Source organism: Rhinopithecus bieti, unplaced genomic scaffold (genome assembly GCF_001698545.2).
Source record: "Rhinopithecus bieti isolate Rb0 unplaced genomic scaffold, ASM169854v2 scaffold_61533, whole genome shotgun sequence".
Taxonomy (NCBI): domain Eukaryota; kingdom Metazoa; phylum Chordata; class Mammalia; order Primates; family Cercopithecidae; genus Rhinopithecus; species Rhinopithecus bieti.
The window spans coordinates 1,223,182-1,238,431 of NW_016823925.1; the positions used below are offsets into that span (position 1 = coordinate 1,223,182).

A 15,250-nucleotide genomic window follows, 5' to 3' on the forward strand; every position below is an offset into this window, starting at 1 on the left:
GAGGGAGTGGGGTGTTGGGGGGGTAGGAGAGAGGGGACTTTAATGGTATTCCTTGTGTTGAAGAAAGTTGTCTCTTTCAGAACTGCCCGTACCCTTCTTTAAAACAGAAACAAACAAACAAACACGGTATCTTGTTTTCTTACATACTTGTCATTTGAGTTATCACATATACAGAAAGTATATTGGACTTTTTGTATTTGTAAAATGTCTTCTCAGATCACTCCTTTTTCCTTTCTTGTTAAAAACAGATTCACAGACAGTATGAAGTGGCCTTTCTGTTTACGTGTGTTCTTGTTGCATTGTCTTTGCAGTCGAAATCAGCTGTCCGCCCTGCCTGCCTGCCTGTGTGGTCTGCCTCTCAAAGTCTTAATCGCGAGTAACAACAAACTTGGATCATTACCAGAAGAGATAGGCCAGCTCAAACAGTTAATGGAGTTGGTATGTTACCGATTTTTAAGATGCTCTTTTTTGTTGGTTGACTGATCATAGCCTATCAAGGTATTCAGAAAAACTTTTCGTGACAGTTGGACAAGGTAGAGCCTCTGTTGCATGAGGGCAGGTATATGATAAAGACATTAAGTGGGGACAGGAACAGCTTTGAAACTTTGCTGTGACAGACACATTTCCTGGGATTTAACGGCTTCCTGTAATTTACAGCTCCTGAAGTTTGCAGGATTTGCAGTTTCTGAAGTTTATGGGCTATCATGTTGTAGTTAGATTTTTTTTTTTCAGATTCCATATAAATTTATAAAAAATTGTGGCTAAACTGCCAAAATAATCTACAAATAAGTTAGTAGGCCACACTTCATGCAGGTATAACGTTAAGTCAGAAGACAGAAAGAACAGGGTGCTCTGATTCTGTCGAGATTTTAGAAATCATTGTCCCAAATCGATATAAGTTTAAAATGTGACCGTGTCCCCAGGGATAGAAAAGGAAAACAAGCTGTAGATGAGGAGAGACGGATTATAAATGTGTGTGAAGCTGAGATGCACTGTTCTATTTCAGCTCTTTCACTACTCATTTAATTATTTACCTTTCTTCTAAATTGGGAAAGAATGAATGCTTTCTAAACTTCCATTGAGCTAACATAGGTGAAGGAAGAAACAGGAGTTAGCAATCAGGGCTTGGGCTTATTCCATCTCGACCTTGTGTCAGGCACAGGGCTTGATGGGATTAAATGATGAAAAGGGCACAGTACCTGTCTTCCAGTAGATTCCACTCTAGAACACTGATGGTGGATAAGTTTTGTCTTTTTTTTTTTTTTTGAGACGGAGTCTCGGCTCTGGTCGCCCAGGCTGGAGTACATGTGGCCGGATCGCAGGCTCAGTGCAAGCTCCTGCCTCCCGGGTTCCCACCATTCTCCTGCCTCAGCCTCCCGAGTAGCTGGGACTACAGGCGCCCGCCACCTCGCCCGGCTAGTTTTTTTGTATTTTTTAGTAGAGACGGGGTTTCACCGTGTTAGCCAGGATGGTCTCGATCTCCTGACCTCGTGATCCGCCCGTCTCGGCCTCCCAAAGTGCTGGGATTACAGGCTTGAGCCACCGTGCCCGGCCAGTTTTGTCTTTTGTGCCAGCTCCTCTGGATCCACCTGGAGCACCACGGTGCTGGCCTGCGAGGCCCAGATAGAGAATGCTGTGACTGCTTAGTCATGTCTGTAGTGGGATTGGTCTAGGAGAGTGATGGCACCTATGTCACCTATGTGTCAACTTTGTCTTTAATATTGCTGTAGAAAGGCATTAGAGCTATAGAAAGTGTCTTTTTCATGGATTATTTGATAGCATTGTCCAAAACTCAATCCAACTAGCTCACACCAAAAGTCAGGGTTGGTTACAGGATACAGGGGTCCATCAGACCACTTACTATAAAGACATTTGGTCACAGATCACGAGTGACTAGGACAAGACATGGGAATGTTGTGAAGGACCGTGGCAGCGGTTCATTTTTCTGCTCAGCTTTTCCTCTTCCATACTACAGCAGAGGTTGCCCAAGTTTAAATATTCTCCCAGGAAAAGTACCTAGCAAGAGACCTACTGGCATCTCTCAGCCCTGGGTTCTAAGTGAGAGGCAGATCTGGCCTGATGTTCTCCCCTGACTTAGTCTGCTGTGCCCAAGGTACATGGTCACGCTGCTCAGATGTGGATGTTGGGCTGCCACCACGGGGTAATTCTGAAAGAAGACAGATGTTCATTTGAGCAGACACTGCCCACCACCTCCCCCACCCCATCCCCGAAAGTTTCTATTACAAGAAGCATGTGCACAAGGCAGGGAATGATTAATTAATTCAGTCTTCGGGTTGTGAGAGGTTTGGAAAAGAAGAGCCCTTTGAGAGGCCCCTTAAATAAGGCCCATGTGGGATTTCCTAGGAGGAAAAAATAAGTCAGGGACAGGAACAGGGAAAGCATTCAAGGAGAAGGGACAGCTCGTGCAAAGGCAGTACATCCTAGAAGTCAATGTCATGCTTGGGAGTGGGAAGCTGTTGAATCCTGCTGAAGTCTAGGTAGATAGAATGGGGCTGGGCACGCCATCCTCACACACACTGCCTTAGATTTAGGCCACAGGCAACTCCTTCACAGGGCATTTGAGGCCCTCTGTGGTCAGCCCCCGGCTCACATCTTCTGGTTCATCTCTTGCCACTGACACTTTCACTCTCCAAGTTCCTACCTTCTGGGAATGCACCTTGTTCATTTTCACTTCGGACTTGTGCACATATCACGCGTCCATCATGGGCTGTTTCTTTTTCCCCACTCTTTTCTTGGTTAGTTCTTAGCCAAGTTAGATCTCACTTCATCCAAAAAGCCTTCCCAGATCCTCCAAGCCTGAGTTAGGTGCTCCTGAGGCAAGCACTCCATACTTATTACTGAATTTTCCTAGCATCACGGTTGTTTCCTTACTTGGCTTTCTCTGTGCCAGCTCCCCCCACACCCTGAAAGCTGCTTACTTGCCATTGTATCCCAGGTGCCTGGCACCTGATAGGCACCCAGCAGATGTTTGCTGAATGTTACTGTTGAATGGTGGAAGGTGAGCCTGGAAAGATGTCTGGAGGAGATTGTGAAGACCCTCAGGTGCTGGGCCTGGATGGGGTTGTGGGGGCAGGAAGACTCAGTCTTGCTGTCCACATAACTCAGAAGGTGCCATTTTAACTGGTTCAAGGAAACAAAAATTTCCTAGATGACAGCTTTGGATGAAAGTGATGGTTGTATGCTGCTTCTTTTTCTTTTAATGCTTCTTTTAGGTATCTGATAGCCACAAAATCCATCATTGCTAAAATTTGGGTTAGGACTTGCAAATACAATATGAATAACAATTTAAAAAAAAAAAAACCAGACTTTATTTATAAGAGCAGTTTTAGGTTCACAGCAAAATTGAGAAGAAGGTACAAAGATATCCCACATACCCTCTACTCCCACACATGCACAGTCTCCCTGTCATCAACATTCCCCACCAGAGTGGTACATTTGTTACAATATGTGAACCTATCCCAACACATCAATGTCACCCAAAGTCCATAGCTTACGTTAGTGTTCACTCTTGGTGTTGTACATTCTCTCTGTTTGGGTAAATGTAGAATGACATGTGTCTCTCACTACCCTCCAAATCCTCTGTGTCATCCCTCCCTCCTCCTTAACCCTGGAAACCACTGATCTTTACTATCTCCATAGTTTTGCCTTTTCCAGAATGTCATCTAGTTGGAACCATACAGTATGGAGCCTTTTCAGATTGGCTTCTTTCACTTAGGAATATGCATTTAAGTTTCCTCCATGTTTTTCCATGGCTTGACAGCTCATTTTTTTCAGTGCTGAATAATATTCCACTGCCTGCACAGTTTATCTTCTCACCTCCTCAGGGACATCTTGGTGGCTTGCAAGTTTTGCCAATTATGAATAAAGCTGTCAAGTTGATTTTTTTTTTCATTATTTGAGTTCCCATGCAGATAGGTGACACATGGGTGAGATCAATCTTCTGGAACTTTTTGGCGCTGATATGTGCTGTCCCATGAACCTTGAGTGTAAGTGACACCGCATGCCATCCGTCAGCTGTGCTCTAGAGCTGTGTCAGCTAGCTCATCTGTTAGCAGGTGGCACATGTGCTGAGCCTGAGAGTCAGCCCTGTACCAGAGCAGGGCTTTCCTCAAATACCCTTCCTCAGCTGCAGGGCTGACATGTGTAAACAGCCTTGTCTCCAGCGTCAGGACACACTGGCTGTTGGATGACTCTAAGGGACACCCCGTGCTTTTCTTGGGCACCCTGTCCTGGGCCCAGCTCTAACGAGGGCGGCCCTACATCCTAGTTACAGGACTGTCTTCACCTGGTTCTTATGTCTTTTCTCCACCAGCAATAACTGTTGAACCCACAAGTTCTAGGATCTTAGAGCGATAGGGGATTGTAAAAGGCATTTAGTCCAAACTCTTGACATCTTATGAATGAAGAAACCGGAGGCAGAAAGCCAGTGCATGACATATGGAAGGTCACCCCTCTGTAGCTAAATTGTAACATAAGCTGAAACACCCTCACCCAGCACAGTCCTGTGGAAATATAATGTAAGCAATAAATGTGATTTTAAAAGTACTGGTAGATACATTTACAAAAAAGAAGCAAGTGACATTAATTGTAATAATATTTATTTAACCTAAAATAACCAAAATATTATTACTTCGTCACCTGTATAATATAAAAAAAATTAATGAGATATTTTAGATGCTTTTCTTCATGCTAAGTCCTTGAAATCTAGTGTGTACATAACTCTGAAAGCACATCACAGATTGGACTGGCCACATTTCTGGCGTTCAGTGGCCACCCTTCTGGATATGGCAGCTCTGTCGCCTGTGCTCTTTCCGCTCTCCTGACCCTGTGTGTGAGCAAGCGTGATCTTTGGGAAAAACGGTATTTACTTATGAAGTTGGTAAAATTTTAATAAGTGGTCATTATTTAACCACAAAGAGGGAGTGGTCTTGCTTAAGGTCACAGTCTAAAAAAAGATTATTTTCCATCCATTCTCACTTATCTTTCATATCTTTTTGCTTAAAATAGTAGTGTTACTATAGGTAACCATATCATATTATTTTAAGCTATGAATTGGGGGAAAAAAATTCCCTGGAGGGGCAGAAGTAATTCTAGAATTGCCATGGGAGGCTTCTGTTTTGTAGTCACAAATTAACCAGCTTGTTACAAGATTTGGGAGCCCTCCAAGCATTCAGAATACTTGAAGCCACCTAGTGCTTCAGCGCTGAGACAGTGTCTCAGCTTATTAGGTTCCAAGCATTGTTTGTTAACTATTTTAGAAGAAATATTTTTAAATTGTTCACATCAGACTCAGAGTATTCCAAATGGAATTACTATTATTATTATTATTATTATTTTGAGATGGAGTGTTGCTGTGTCGCCCAGGCTAGAGTGCAGTGGCACAATCTTGGCTCACTGCAGGCTCTGCCTCCCGGGTTCAAGCAATTCTCCTGCCTCAGCCTCCCGAGTAGCTGGGAATATAGACGCGTACCACTGCACCCAGCTAACTTTTTGTATTTTTAGTAGAGATGGGGTTTTGCTATGTTAGCCAGGCTGCTCTCAAACTCCTGACCTCAAGTGAACCACCCACCTTGGCCTCCCAAAGTATTGGGATGAAGGCTTGAGCCACCATGCTCGGCCAGAATTGTGAACTCTCTTTTCTTCTAAGTGTGAGTGAACATTCCAGAGTCAGCAGTCACTTAAAAACAAACAACAAAATAATAAAAAATAAAAAAACTTTAGCCATTGACAAGAAAACCGTTGTCCTTTCTACTTTGTGAAAGGAATTGGAGTTGGAAAATGATGTCTTATCTTTTTAAATACATTAGAGTTATATAAGATTTTTTAAAAATGCATTCCCATTCAGTCATTGCCTTGTCCTGCCATTTGAGACTGTGCAGGGAATGTCCCATGAAGAAGCCACAAAGAGACACTACTGAGATGTCCTTTTCCTGACTCAACAAGAGTGGCCAGGGTGTATTTCCACATTGTTGCAGGTGCAGGAAAACTTACGGAATCTTAGCTCCGTGGAGCTGGCTGCTCCAGGGTCATTTCAGATGGGAATGATGTGGAACTTTCTGATCTCCTTGGCTGCTCTGAATGACTTCTATATGCTCTGTTGCCTCACTGCTGTAGCAGTGTGAATGTGTTGCTTGGTACGTCTATCTGCCTGTGCTTTCTCTAAAGGGAAGAGATAAAGCGTTCACATTACTGAGCATCTGCTGTATACCAGGCACTCTGCTAGGTATACGTGTATTATTTCATATAGTCTTGAAAGTAAGCCAGCAAGGTAGGTATCATGTTTAAATTTTACAAATAAGTTTCAATTTTAGAATTGCTTCACCACAGCCACAAGGATATGAAGAGGTAGAGTTGGAGTCAAAACCAGGTTTTTTAATCAGCATCCTCACCACAATACAGCACTATCTCTTCACCTAAACTGTAAGCCCCTCATGGAGTGGGGCCGTGATTTTTCTCTTTGGAGTTCCCTGGTTTAACTCCTGGTGGTTTTTCCATTAAAGTTGTGGGAAGAAAATGTTACTAAAAAAAAGGTTTGGTACAAATGGTCAATGTCTCACTAATGTTTTGTTACTGTGGAAGCAAGAGTCAGGGAAGGGGTCTGTAGACTTGTGTTGGCTGGATCTCATTTTACTCATTAAAACCTTGTTAACATGTTGAAAACATGGTTCTTTTACTGCTAAACCATGCCTGATGGATGAGGTATATTTGTTAAGAGATGCTGTATAAATGCCATTTGTTATAATTAACAGGCAGCTGTGAAAACAAACACACTGTTAGAACACAATAAAATAGAGAGCCTTTTATGGGGCATTTGCCAAAGATCTGAGAGTTTTCTCATTGGTTCCCTGTATATGGTGACATGTTGTGGTCCAGAGATGTTTTTTTTTCTCAGTTCTGTCCTCTCTGAAGTTACGCAGTGTGTGAAAATCGTGTCTTCTAGCTCTTACCTTCACATAAGAGAACACAGTATCACTGATTTAATGCTTGCTTTTCTGATCAAAAACCTCACAAGGCCTGGCTCAAGAAATGACTAGTTGGAAGGTGCATTTCCTGGCCTTGATTGGATATGCTATTTTTTATTCTTTTTTCATGAAATGTTTGGTTGTGTGGAGAGTCTGGATTCAAAGATTGATTACTGAGCAGGTGCTGAGGAAAATCCCTTCTTCATTATTTGCATGGGCAGCGTTCCAGTCTCTGAGGGAGATAACGGTGGAGGCATAAATTCACGTGCTCGCCATGCTGTTTGTCCATTCATGGTCTCTGGAGACGCCTCCTAACCTCTGGTTTCTATGCGATGATTGGAAACCCAGGGTTTGCTCAAGCCCCTTTGTGCTTCCATTTCTGCCTTTCTTCTGAAGAGCAGTGGGGTAGGCCATGTGTTTGTAAATTTAGGAGAATTGTGCAACAGAGTTTTGCTCTGGAAAAAGACACTGGTGTTGAAAGGTGATAATTTGTCATCCCAGAGCTTTCTTGAGAAAGTTTCAAGTTTAAATGAATGTATTTTCTTTTTAAGACAGGGAGTTCTGGCCAGATGCAGTGGCTCACACCTGTAATCCCAGCACTTTGGGAGGCTGAGGCGGGCAGATCACAAGGTCAGGAGTTCGAGACCAGCCTGACCAGCATGGTAAAACCCCACCTCTACTAAAAATACAAAAATTAGTTGAGCATGGTGGTGTGCACCTGTAATCCCAGATACTCAGGAGGCTGAGGGAGGAGAATGACTTGAACCCGGCAGAGGTTGCAGTGAGCCAAGATTGTGCTGCTGCACTCCAGCCTAGGCGACAGAGACTCCATCTCGGAAAGAAAAAAAAAAAAAAAAAAAAGACAGTGAGTTCTGACCACGGGCATTGAGGGTTTTTTACTATTAAGAAATCAAAATTGACATTTCCCATTTAGTTACATATCTGTTTTTCAACCAAAATAATTTCATTATCTCTGATGTAGCAAATGGACTCCTCATGTTGGAGGATAATTAGAATTATTTAATCCTTACCTGTTCTTTTGATAGAGACACAGAAAGGGTAAGACATTTCCCTAAAGTGACACAGTGAGTCATACAAAATGCACTTCCACAAAAGGGCATGGCTACATGATAGGAGGCTAATTATTAGTAGACTGCAGTTTCTGTCAGAACGTTTGCATTTTTTCAATTAAATAAAGAGCTAGATTCTTACAAAAATACAGCTCAAGCTGTATTACCATAGTAAGTTTTTGAAAACCTAAGTATCAGAGCAAGGTCACTTGTACAAATACCACCTGCAGTTCCAGTGTGTGGCCTGGTCTTACTGGAACAATTCTCTAACCAAGATCGTCTTGACACAGCATCTATGTTTTTTTTTTTCTTTCTTTTTTCTTTTTGTTTTGAGACAGGGTCTTCTTACTCTGTCACCCAGGTTGGAATGCAGTGCCATGGTCACAGCTCACTGCAGCCTTGACCTCTCGGGCTCAAGCAATCCTCCCACCATAGCCTCCCGAGTAGCTGAAACCACAGGTGCATGCCACTATGCCCGACTAATTTTTTAACATCTTTTTGTAGAGTCAGGGTTTCCTTATGTTCTCTAGGCTGGTCTAAAACTCCAGAGCTCAAGCAATCTGCCTACCTCGGCCTTCCAAAGTGCTGGGATTATAGGTATGAAACATTGTGCCCGGCCTATGTTGGTTTTCACTAGGCATCATTGCTTAAAAAAATACTTCTAGTCAGCCAGGCATGGTGGCTCACACCTGTAATCCCAGCACTTTGGGAGGCCAGAGTGGGTGGATCACTTGAGGTCAGGAGTTTTAGACCAGCCCGGCCAACATGGTGAAATCCCGTCTCTACTAAAAATACAAAAAAAAAAAAAAAAAAAAAAAAAAAAAATTAACCAGGTGTGGTGGCACACACCTGTAATCTCAGCTAGCTGGGAGGCTGAGGTGGGATAATCGCTTGAACCCAGGAGGCAGAGGTTTGCAGTGAGCCAAGATCACACCATCACACTCCAGTCTGGGCAACAGAGCAAGACAGTGTCTCAAAAAACAAAACAAAACAAAAAAACAAAAACAAACAAACAAAAGACCAAAAACGTCTAGTCTTTTTTACAATATTACTTTCTGAAAGTGAACATAACCTAGTTTAATAATCCCTGAATTTATTCTGCTAATTTAAATCCTTGTTATTTTTGCATTCTGAAGGTCAGTTAGCAACGAGCACTTAGTAACAAAAATATATTAATCTCCAACATGGTTTTAATACTCCTAGAGACTCTTTATTGTGATGAGGAGAGAATCTTATTTCTAAAGTTTTTTTTTGGTTACCTAAAAACATGATGACCCGTGGAAAATCAGTATGTGTTAAGTCACAGTGCAAATTCTCTATTTTGTTTTTTATCTAAATGACAAAGTTGGACTGGCTGGTCTATAAAAAACTTAAGCTTGAATATTTATATTACTATAATTAGATTTGTTTCTGTATCAAAAAGAATAAATTCAGTAAATATTTATAACATGCTCATGATTCTTTTTGATCTGCCTGCGTGTATGTGGTATTAGAGTACTAACTATAGGGTACTATGATTTCACTGAAGTTTGGAATCGTTCTCTGAGACATAGCTTAGGGCTAATAGAAAATTCAGAAAGGATTCATTTGACTATTTTAATAAGTAACTGAATCTGGAATTTATAACCTGATAAATTCTTACTAATTGCAGAAGTGTGAGGCATTAGTGTTGTTTTTATTTACATTCATTTTCCTAAATCGTATCTTCTTTAAATCAGTCTATAAAATTCATACCTTATGTTAGGCTGAATTTGAACAAAAGCGTTCTAGAGAACAAGGCCATTCTAGAAATATTGCTTTTACATTTTCAAAACGGATATATTTTATCCTCAAACACCTAGACTATTATCTCCTGTTTCTTCTTCCTTATCCCCCAGCTAATTAAGACAGTGACCCATGGGGTTTTATTTTTGTGATGAATTTATAACCTCTTTAAAATGTGGCAAGATTCAATGACTTGTGGGAATAGAGTTTTGCATTATTTTCTACAATATTGATTACACAATAGTGAAATGTTATCTTGCGTGCTAAATCTGCTTGGGCATTTTCCCCCCATTATTTTGTCAGATGGGAAGTAATTGACAACAGTGCAGAGTACTATTAAAATAATTTGACCTTCACCATATAACCTCCAAAATGTGAATGGACAGTTGGACTTTGTGTTTTGAATTGTCTACAGATGTCCTGTCCTGTAAGTCAGAAGGAAAAAAACTTGTGTTTATCGTTACATGAAGTTTTTTGAAGTAAATTGATTGACCATTTTCCCTAGTGCTAACTAAGTTTTCAAATATCGCCAGGGGGAGTTGATTTTTTTTAATAAAGCTATTATGTTAGAAACATACAGTGGAAAAAAATCACCTTACGTTTAGAGAAACAGCATATTTTGATTTCCTGGCTAACTCAAGCATGACCAGCAAAGAGCAAGGTGAGTATAGTTCACATTAAAAAATGGAATAAGGCTTAGTTTCATCTCATGCTGTGAATAACGTGCTACTTAAATATATCTTATCTTTTTCCTTTCCTCTCCTCCCTCCTTATTTATTAAGAGAAAGATTGTTTTAAAAAATTATGTCTTTGAAGCTTCTGGAAATTGTCAGTTTCATATTGAAAATCGGTGATTTCCATAATTTATATAAAGATCTTTCTCGCGCTGTCACTCACAAGACTTAAAAAAACTTGTTTTAGATGCCAGTAACATCCATTTTCTCTAGAGATGGAAAATCATTCCTTCTAATTCTTCCCCACAAGCACGCCCACTTCTCCTGCCAACAACATCACCAAAGTGATTGTATCTGGTCCTGAGTTCCATAGAAGGATTTGATTTCCTGCATTTCTAGGACTCACCTGTGTGGTATTTGTGTGAGGACTCTTAAAATAGGATGGAATGGCACCTTTTGCTTATTTGTAACTTAGTTAAGGCAAAGAAAGCTTTCATTGAAAGGATTTGATTGTTGGCTCCTGTGACTGAGCAAAGGCCCCAGTAATTGGGAAAAGATGGCATTTCACTGTTCTCTTCTCCTGTGTAGAAATGCATTCCGAAAGGCAGGGCGATTTACTGACTCAGCGAGGGGCTGAGAGTGACTGAACACAATCTCTGGACCTCCTAATTCTGTAATTACATCCTTTGATGTTTTTGTCTCTGCAGATGTGCTTGTGAAGTTTGTTTCTGTTTTTGTTTTAAACACTAGAAGTGTTGTTCTCAAACTTGTGTGTGACTTTTCTGGGCCAGGAGGGATACAGCAACAGTGGTTGGGGCTGATACCGCTAAACACGTGGTGCTCTCAGCCCATGTCACCCCACCTCCCGCATCAGACTGCTGTACAGAGAAGCTTGGTGAGGTGTCTGCACTGTGCACACTCAACCTTTATAGAGGACAGCTTCATTCCTTTTTAGCAGGAGTGATACCGTTCCTCTTCATCAGGTGATATACATTGAGCATCGTCATAACGAGGACAGGTTGATAGATTACCTGAAGCCTTTTCGATGAGACCAGGTTAGAGGGCAGGGATCAACTGTGTTGTGGACAGCCTGGTCTAAATGTGGAGCCTGGGGGTGTTCACTGGATTGGTCGATGATGAGTTCATCTTATTTGAATGAAAGTGAAACAGATTTCTGAAACGAGGCTTTGCTGCCTTCTATGGTGAAAGGGGAGAGCTTTTGCAGGTTCAAAAGTAAAGTGGGATATTTAAGGCCTTGATCTCACTGGAATCATTTATATCTTTAGTTCTGTGATGCCAAGTGGGACCTGCATGGGATTTAGTGTGTATGTTGGAGCATCCTGGGTCCTAGGGTTCTGGAAAAGGAGCCACAGTATTATGGAGTGTCACCATAAGTGGATTTTAGAAGTTTCATCCAACATTTATTGATCCCTTACTTGGCACTCTACCTGGCACTGGGAGGATGGAATGAATAAGACATGGTCCCTCCCACCCAGGAGCTCATAGGCTTAAAGGGGAATATAAACCCGTGAGCAAATAACTTACAGTGACACGCTATCTAAAGAACCACACAGGAAGAAGTGGCGTCTCCCTGGGCATTAGATCAGAGTGGGAGAGGTGGGGGAAGCCTCGTGAAAGATTTCATGAAAGAGGTTGAGGCTTGAATTAAGTCTTTACAAATGTGTCAGTGGGACAAGAGGACAATATTGGGGACTGGCATATCAGGCAGGGAAGGAGCATGAACGAGTTTGGGAATTATGAAATACTGAAAACTGCCAGAAGCAGTAACATTGCTTGAGTGTAGGTTGTGAGGAGGGACATTCAGAGAAATGGTGCTGGAGAAATGGACAGACCTCATCATAGACACTGGCCTTACTGCCTAGTTTGGACTTTATAGTTGTTGAGGAGCCTCCACAAGTGTTTAAACTGGTGAACAGCATGATGGCGTTTGCACTGTGGCCGCTCTGTGAAGGATGCATCCAAGGCAAAGACTGATGTGTGGAAACCAGTCAGGAGATCATGATAGCACCCAGCTATAAGAGAGAGCACTGGTCTGACTGTAGGAGTAGCTGGGGGTGGGTGGGGGAGTGAAGAGCCCAGCACAACTCCCAGAGCCAAGAGGAAGAGTGGGATTCAGAGAGATCCTAAGGATGTAGAAGATTATAAATGTCAAGGCCTCCATTTCGCACGTGTCAAGAGGGGGTTCCAATCAAGGCTTCATTGCGTACTTGCTTCCTAAAGCAAAGACGAGAATTGCTTGTGAAATGTATGGCAAGGTGGTCAGCTGTAAGGTTTCTAGCCTGTGGTGAAGAACTCCATTTTAAATAAATAGTACATCCAAAGAGTGCATTAATATCCTAGTTTTTCACTGCAAAACGTGAGAGTTTGGTAAAATAAGATGCATTGTAGTATTCTATTTAGAGGCACGGGGGGACAGTGGCTCAACCGTGAGCTGTTAATTCATTTCTAGTGTTAACTCTGGCACTTGCATGCTTTGGGCGACTGGGTAAACTTTTCAGAGCCCCACTTTTTGATTTGTAAATATTAGGCTAGTAATATTGCCCAGTGGAGTTTGTTGTGAGAATTCAGTAAAATCAAAGCATGTCAAAGTGGCAGGCCAGAGGCTGGTGAAGCGGCTGCCGAATGCTGCTAATGTCCACCCTTTCTCCATTTTTCTCTCCTCTGAGGGAGTTTAAAACGTTCAACTTTTTCTTCCCTGTGCTAAGTCTTAATGCTAGGGACCTGGAGATGAATATGAAAGTGTACCTGTGTAGTTTTCCAAATATTTAAATTCCTTAAGGAGATTTCACATGAAATGCTTGATTTCCTGGAAAAAGATGTTTATTATTTCTCTCTCTGCTTTTGATACAGGATGTCAGCTGCAACGAAATCACAGCGTTGCCCCAGCAGATAGGTCAGTTGAAATCTCTACGAGAACTGAATGTCAGAAGAAATTACCTTAAAGTTTTACCACAAGGTAAAAAAGAAAGAGGGAAAATGAAGAAAATGGAAGACTTTCACTATTTTATTTTTGGGGGGATTTACTTTTGTGAAGAGGGTGGATCTTTTCGTGTGTGTGTGTGTATGTGTGTGTATGCCTACTACTAATAATTAGGATTTGAATTGCACATGCAGATAACAAAAAAGTGATGTTCAGGCTGTGATTTTAGTCAAGGGCTATGGTAACAAAATTATTCCCCTAGGTAATGCTGTGGGGCACGGGGGTAGACCTGGGTGTATTAGTTTGCTGGGGCTACTATAACAAAGAACCACAGCTGGGGTGGCTTAAATAACAGAACTTCATCTTCTCACGATTTTGGAGGCTGGATGCCGGGATCAAGGTGCCAGCAGGGTTGGTTCCTTCTGAGGCCTCTCAGCTTGGCTTGTGGGTGATATCTTCTCTCTGGGTCTTCACATCATCTCCCCTCTGTGCATGTCTGTCCTCATCTCTTCTTACAAGGACACCAAGGATTAGAGCTGCCCTCATGACCTTATTTTAACTTAATTACCCTTTTAAAGACCCTATCTCCAAATGCAGTCACATTCTGAGGTAATAGAGGTTAGGACTTCAACATATGAATTTTGGAAGGACTCAAGCCAGCCCATCGCAGGGGGTGACATGAATTGTTTTGAATATGGGTGTGTGACGTTTTGGAATGTGAAATTTTGGGGACATGCTTTGTTCTACAGATCGTGTCTGTCAGGATTTCTAGCCTTGGGGCTCTGGGAGCACTGGTTGGGAACTCCCAGTGTCTAGAATCTTTTCTGAGGTGAGGGTGCTGCCTCTGCTGGAGTGATACTTGGACTAATGTCTCACTGGTGGTCTCGGTAAGTTTCACCAGTGGTGGCTGCAGAACCTCACCATTGAGACGTGGCTCCCAAGCACCCCGCATAAACGCCGAGACCTCAGACAGCCCTGCTCTGCAGCCGTGGGCTTCTGTAGTATGTCTGTCCGGTAGTGTGTAGAGTTCAAGGAAGATGTATGTATTTATTCAGAAATTGCATACCATTTAGAGCATGAAAGCAGCCTCATAGGGGGTAGTGGCTCTGCATTTCATGTTTGGGTTTGGACCTGGATCAGGAATGAACGGATGAGTCCTGGAACCCTGAATGCTTTCTCCAAAGCATACTCTGGTTTTCAGAGATCACATTGATTTCCATTGTTTTTGTTTAAAGTCTCTAGACTTAGTCTATTTCAAACATGTATTTAAAAATAATTCTCAAAGCAAAACCCTGTAGTATTTGGAAACAGCATTTGGTTAATCTGACACGAATGGAGCAATTTATGGATGCCTCATTTTAATTATCCTGTCTCTGCACCTTGATCTTTGGCTTGAAATGCTTCATAATAAGGCAAGAGAATGGATCTCATGAAAGGGAAGGAACTTTGGAAAATGTAATGTGCTTTGTAGATGGGAGGTTCAGGTCCGTTTGCCCTCTTTCACCTTCTTCATACTGACTAGCATTTTAGAGAAGCAGAATTAGAAACTCAGCATTTTTTACTTGAGTACTTGAGATGACTTGGTTTAAAATATTGATTGATTTTCATTTTGTCCTAGTACAGTCTCATTTTTTGGATATACAAAACTTGTATTTGGTTTAAGCAAACACAAAAGGAAAGCTTATTAACAGCAAATTTATATGCATACAACCTTTTGTGAGTTAAAGAAAACTTTCACGTAAACTTAAGCTCTCATGTTAATTATTGTGAAAATGTCAGAAATAATTGAACTCTCATTTTCAAAAGGAAAATTAATGT

The 15,250-nt window shown here is 41.7% G+C and overlaps 1 protein-coding gene across 4 annotated transcripts in view; it reads left to right on the forward strand.

The window, feature by feature from the left end:
- Nucleotides 1–15,250, forward strand: part of LRCH1 (leucine rich repeats and calponin homology domain containing 1) — a 213,870-nt gene that overhangs the window by 119,989 nt on the left and 78,631 nt on the right. For all 4 annotated transcript variants that reach the window (XM_017862058.1, XM_017862061.1, XM_017862059.1 and 1 more), the window contains exons 3-4: nucleotides 312–438; nucleotides 13,363–13,468. In XM_017862058.1, coding sequence (XP_017717547.1) covers nucleotides 312–438; nucleotides 13,363–13,468 — 233 coding nt within the window. The remainder of the gene's footprint in view (nucleotides 1–311; nucleotides 439–13,362; nucleotides 13,469–15,250) is intronic.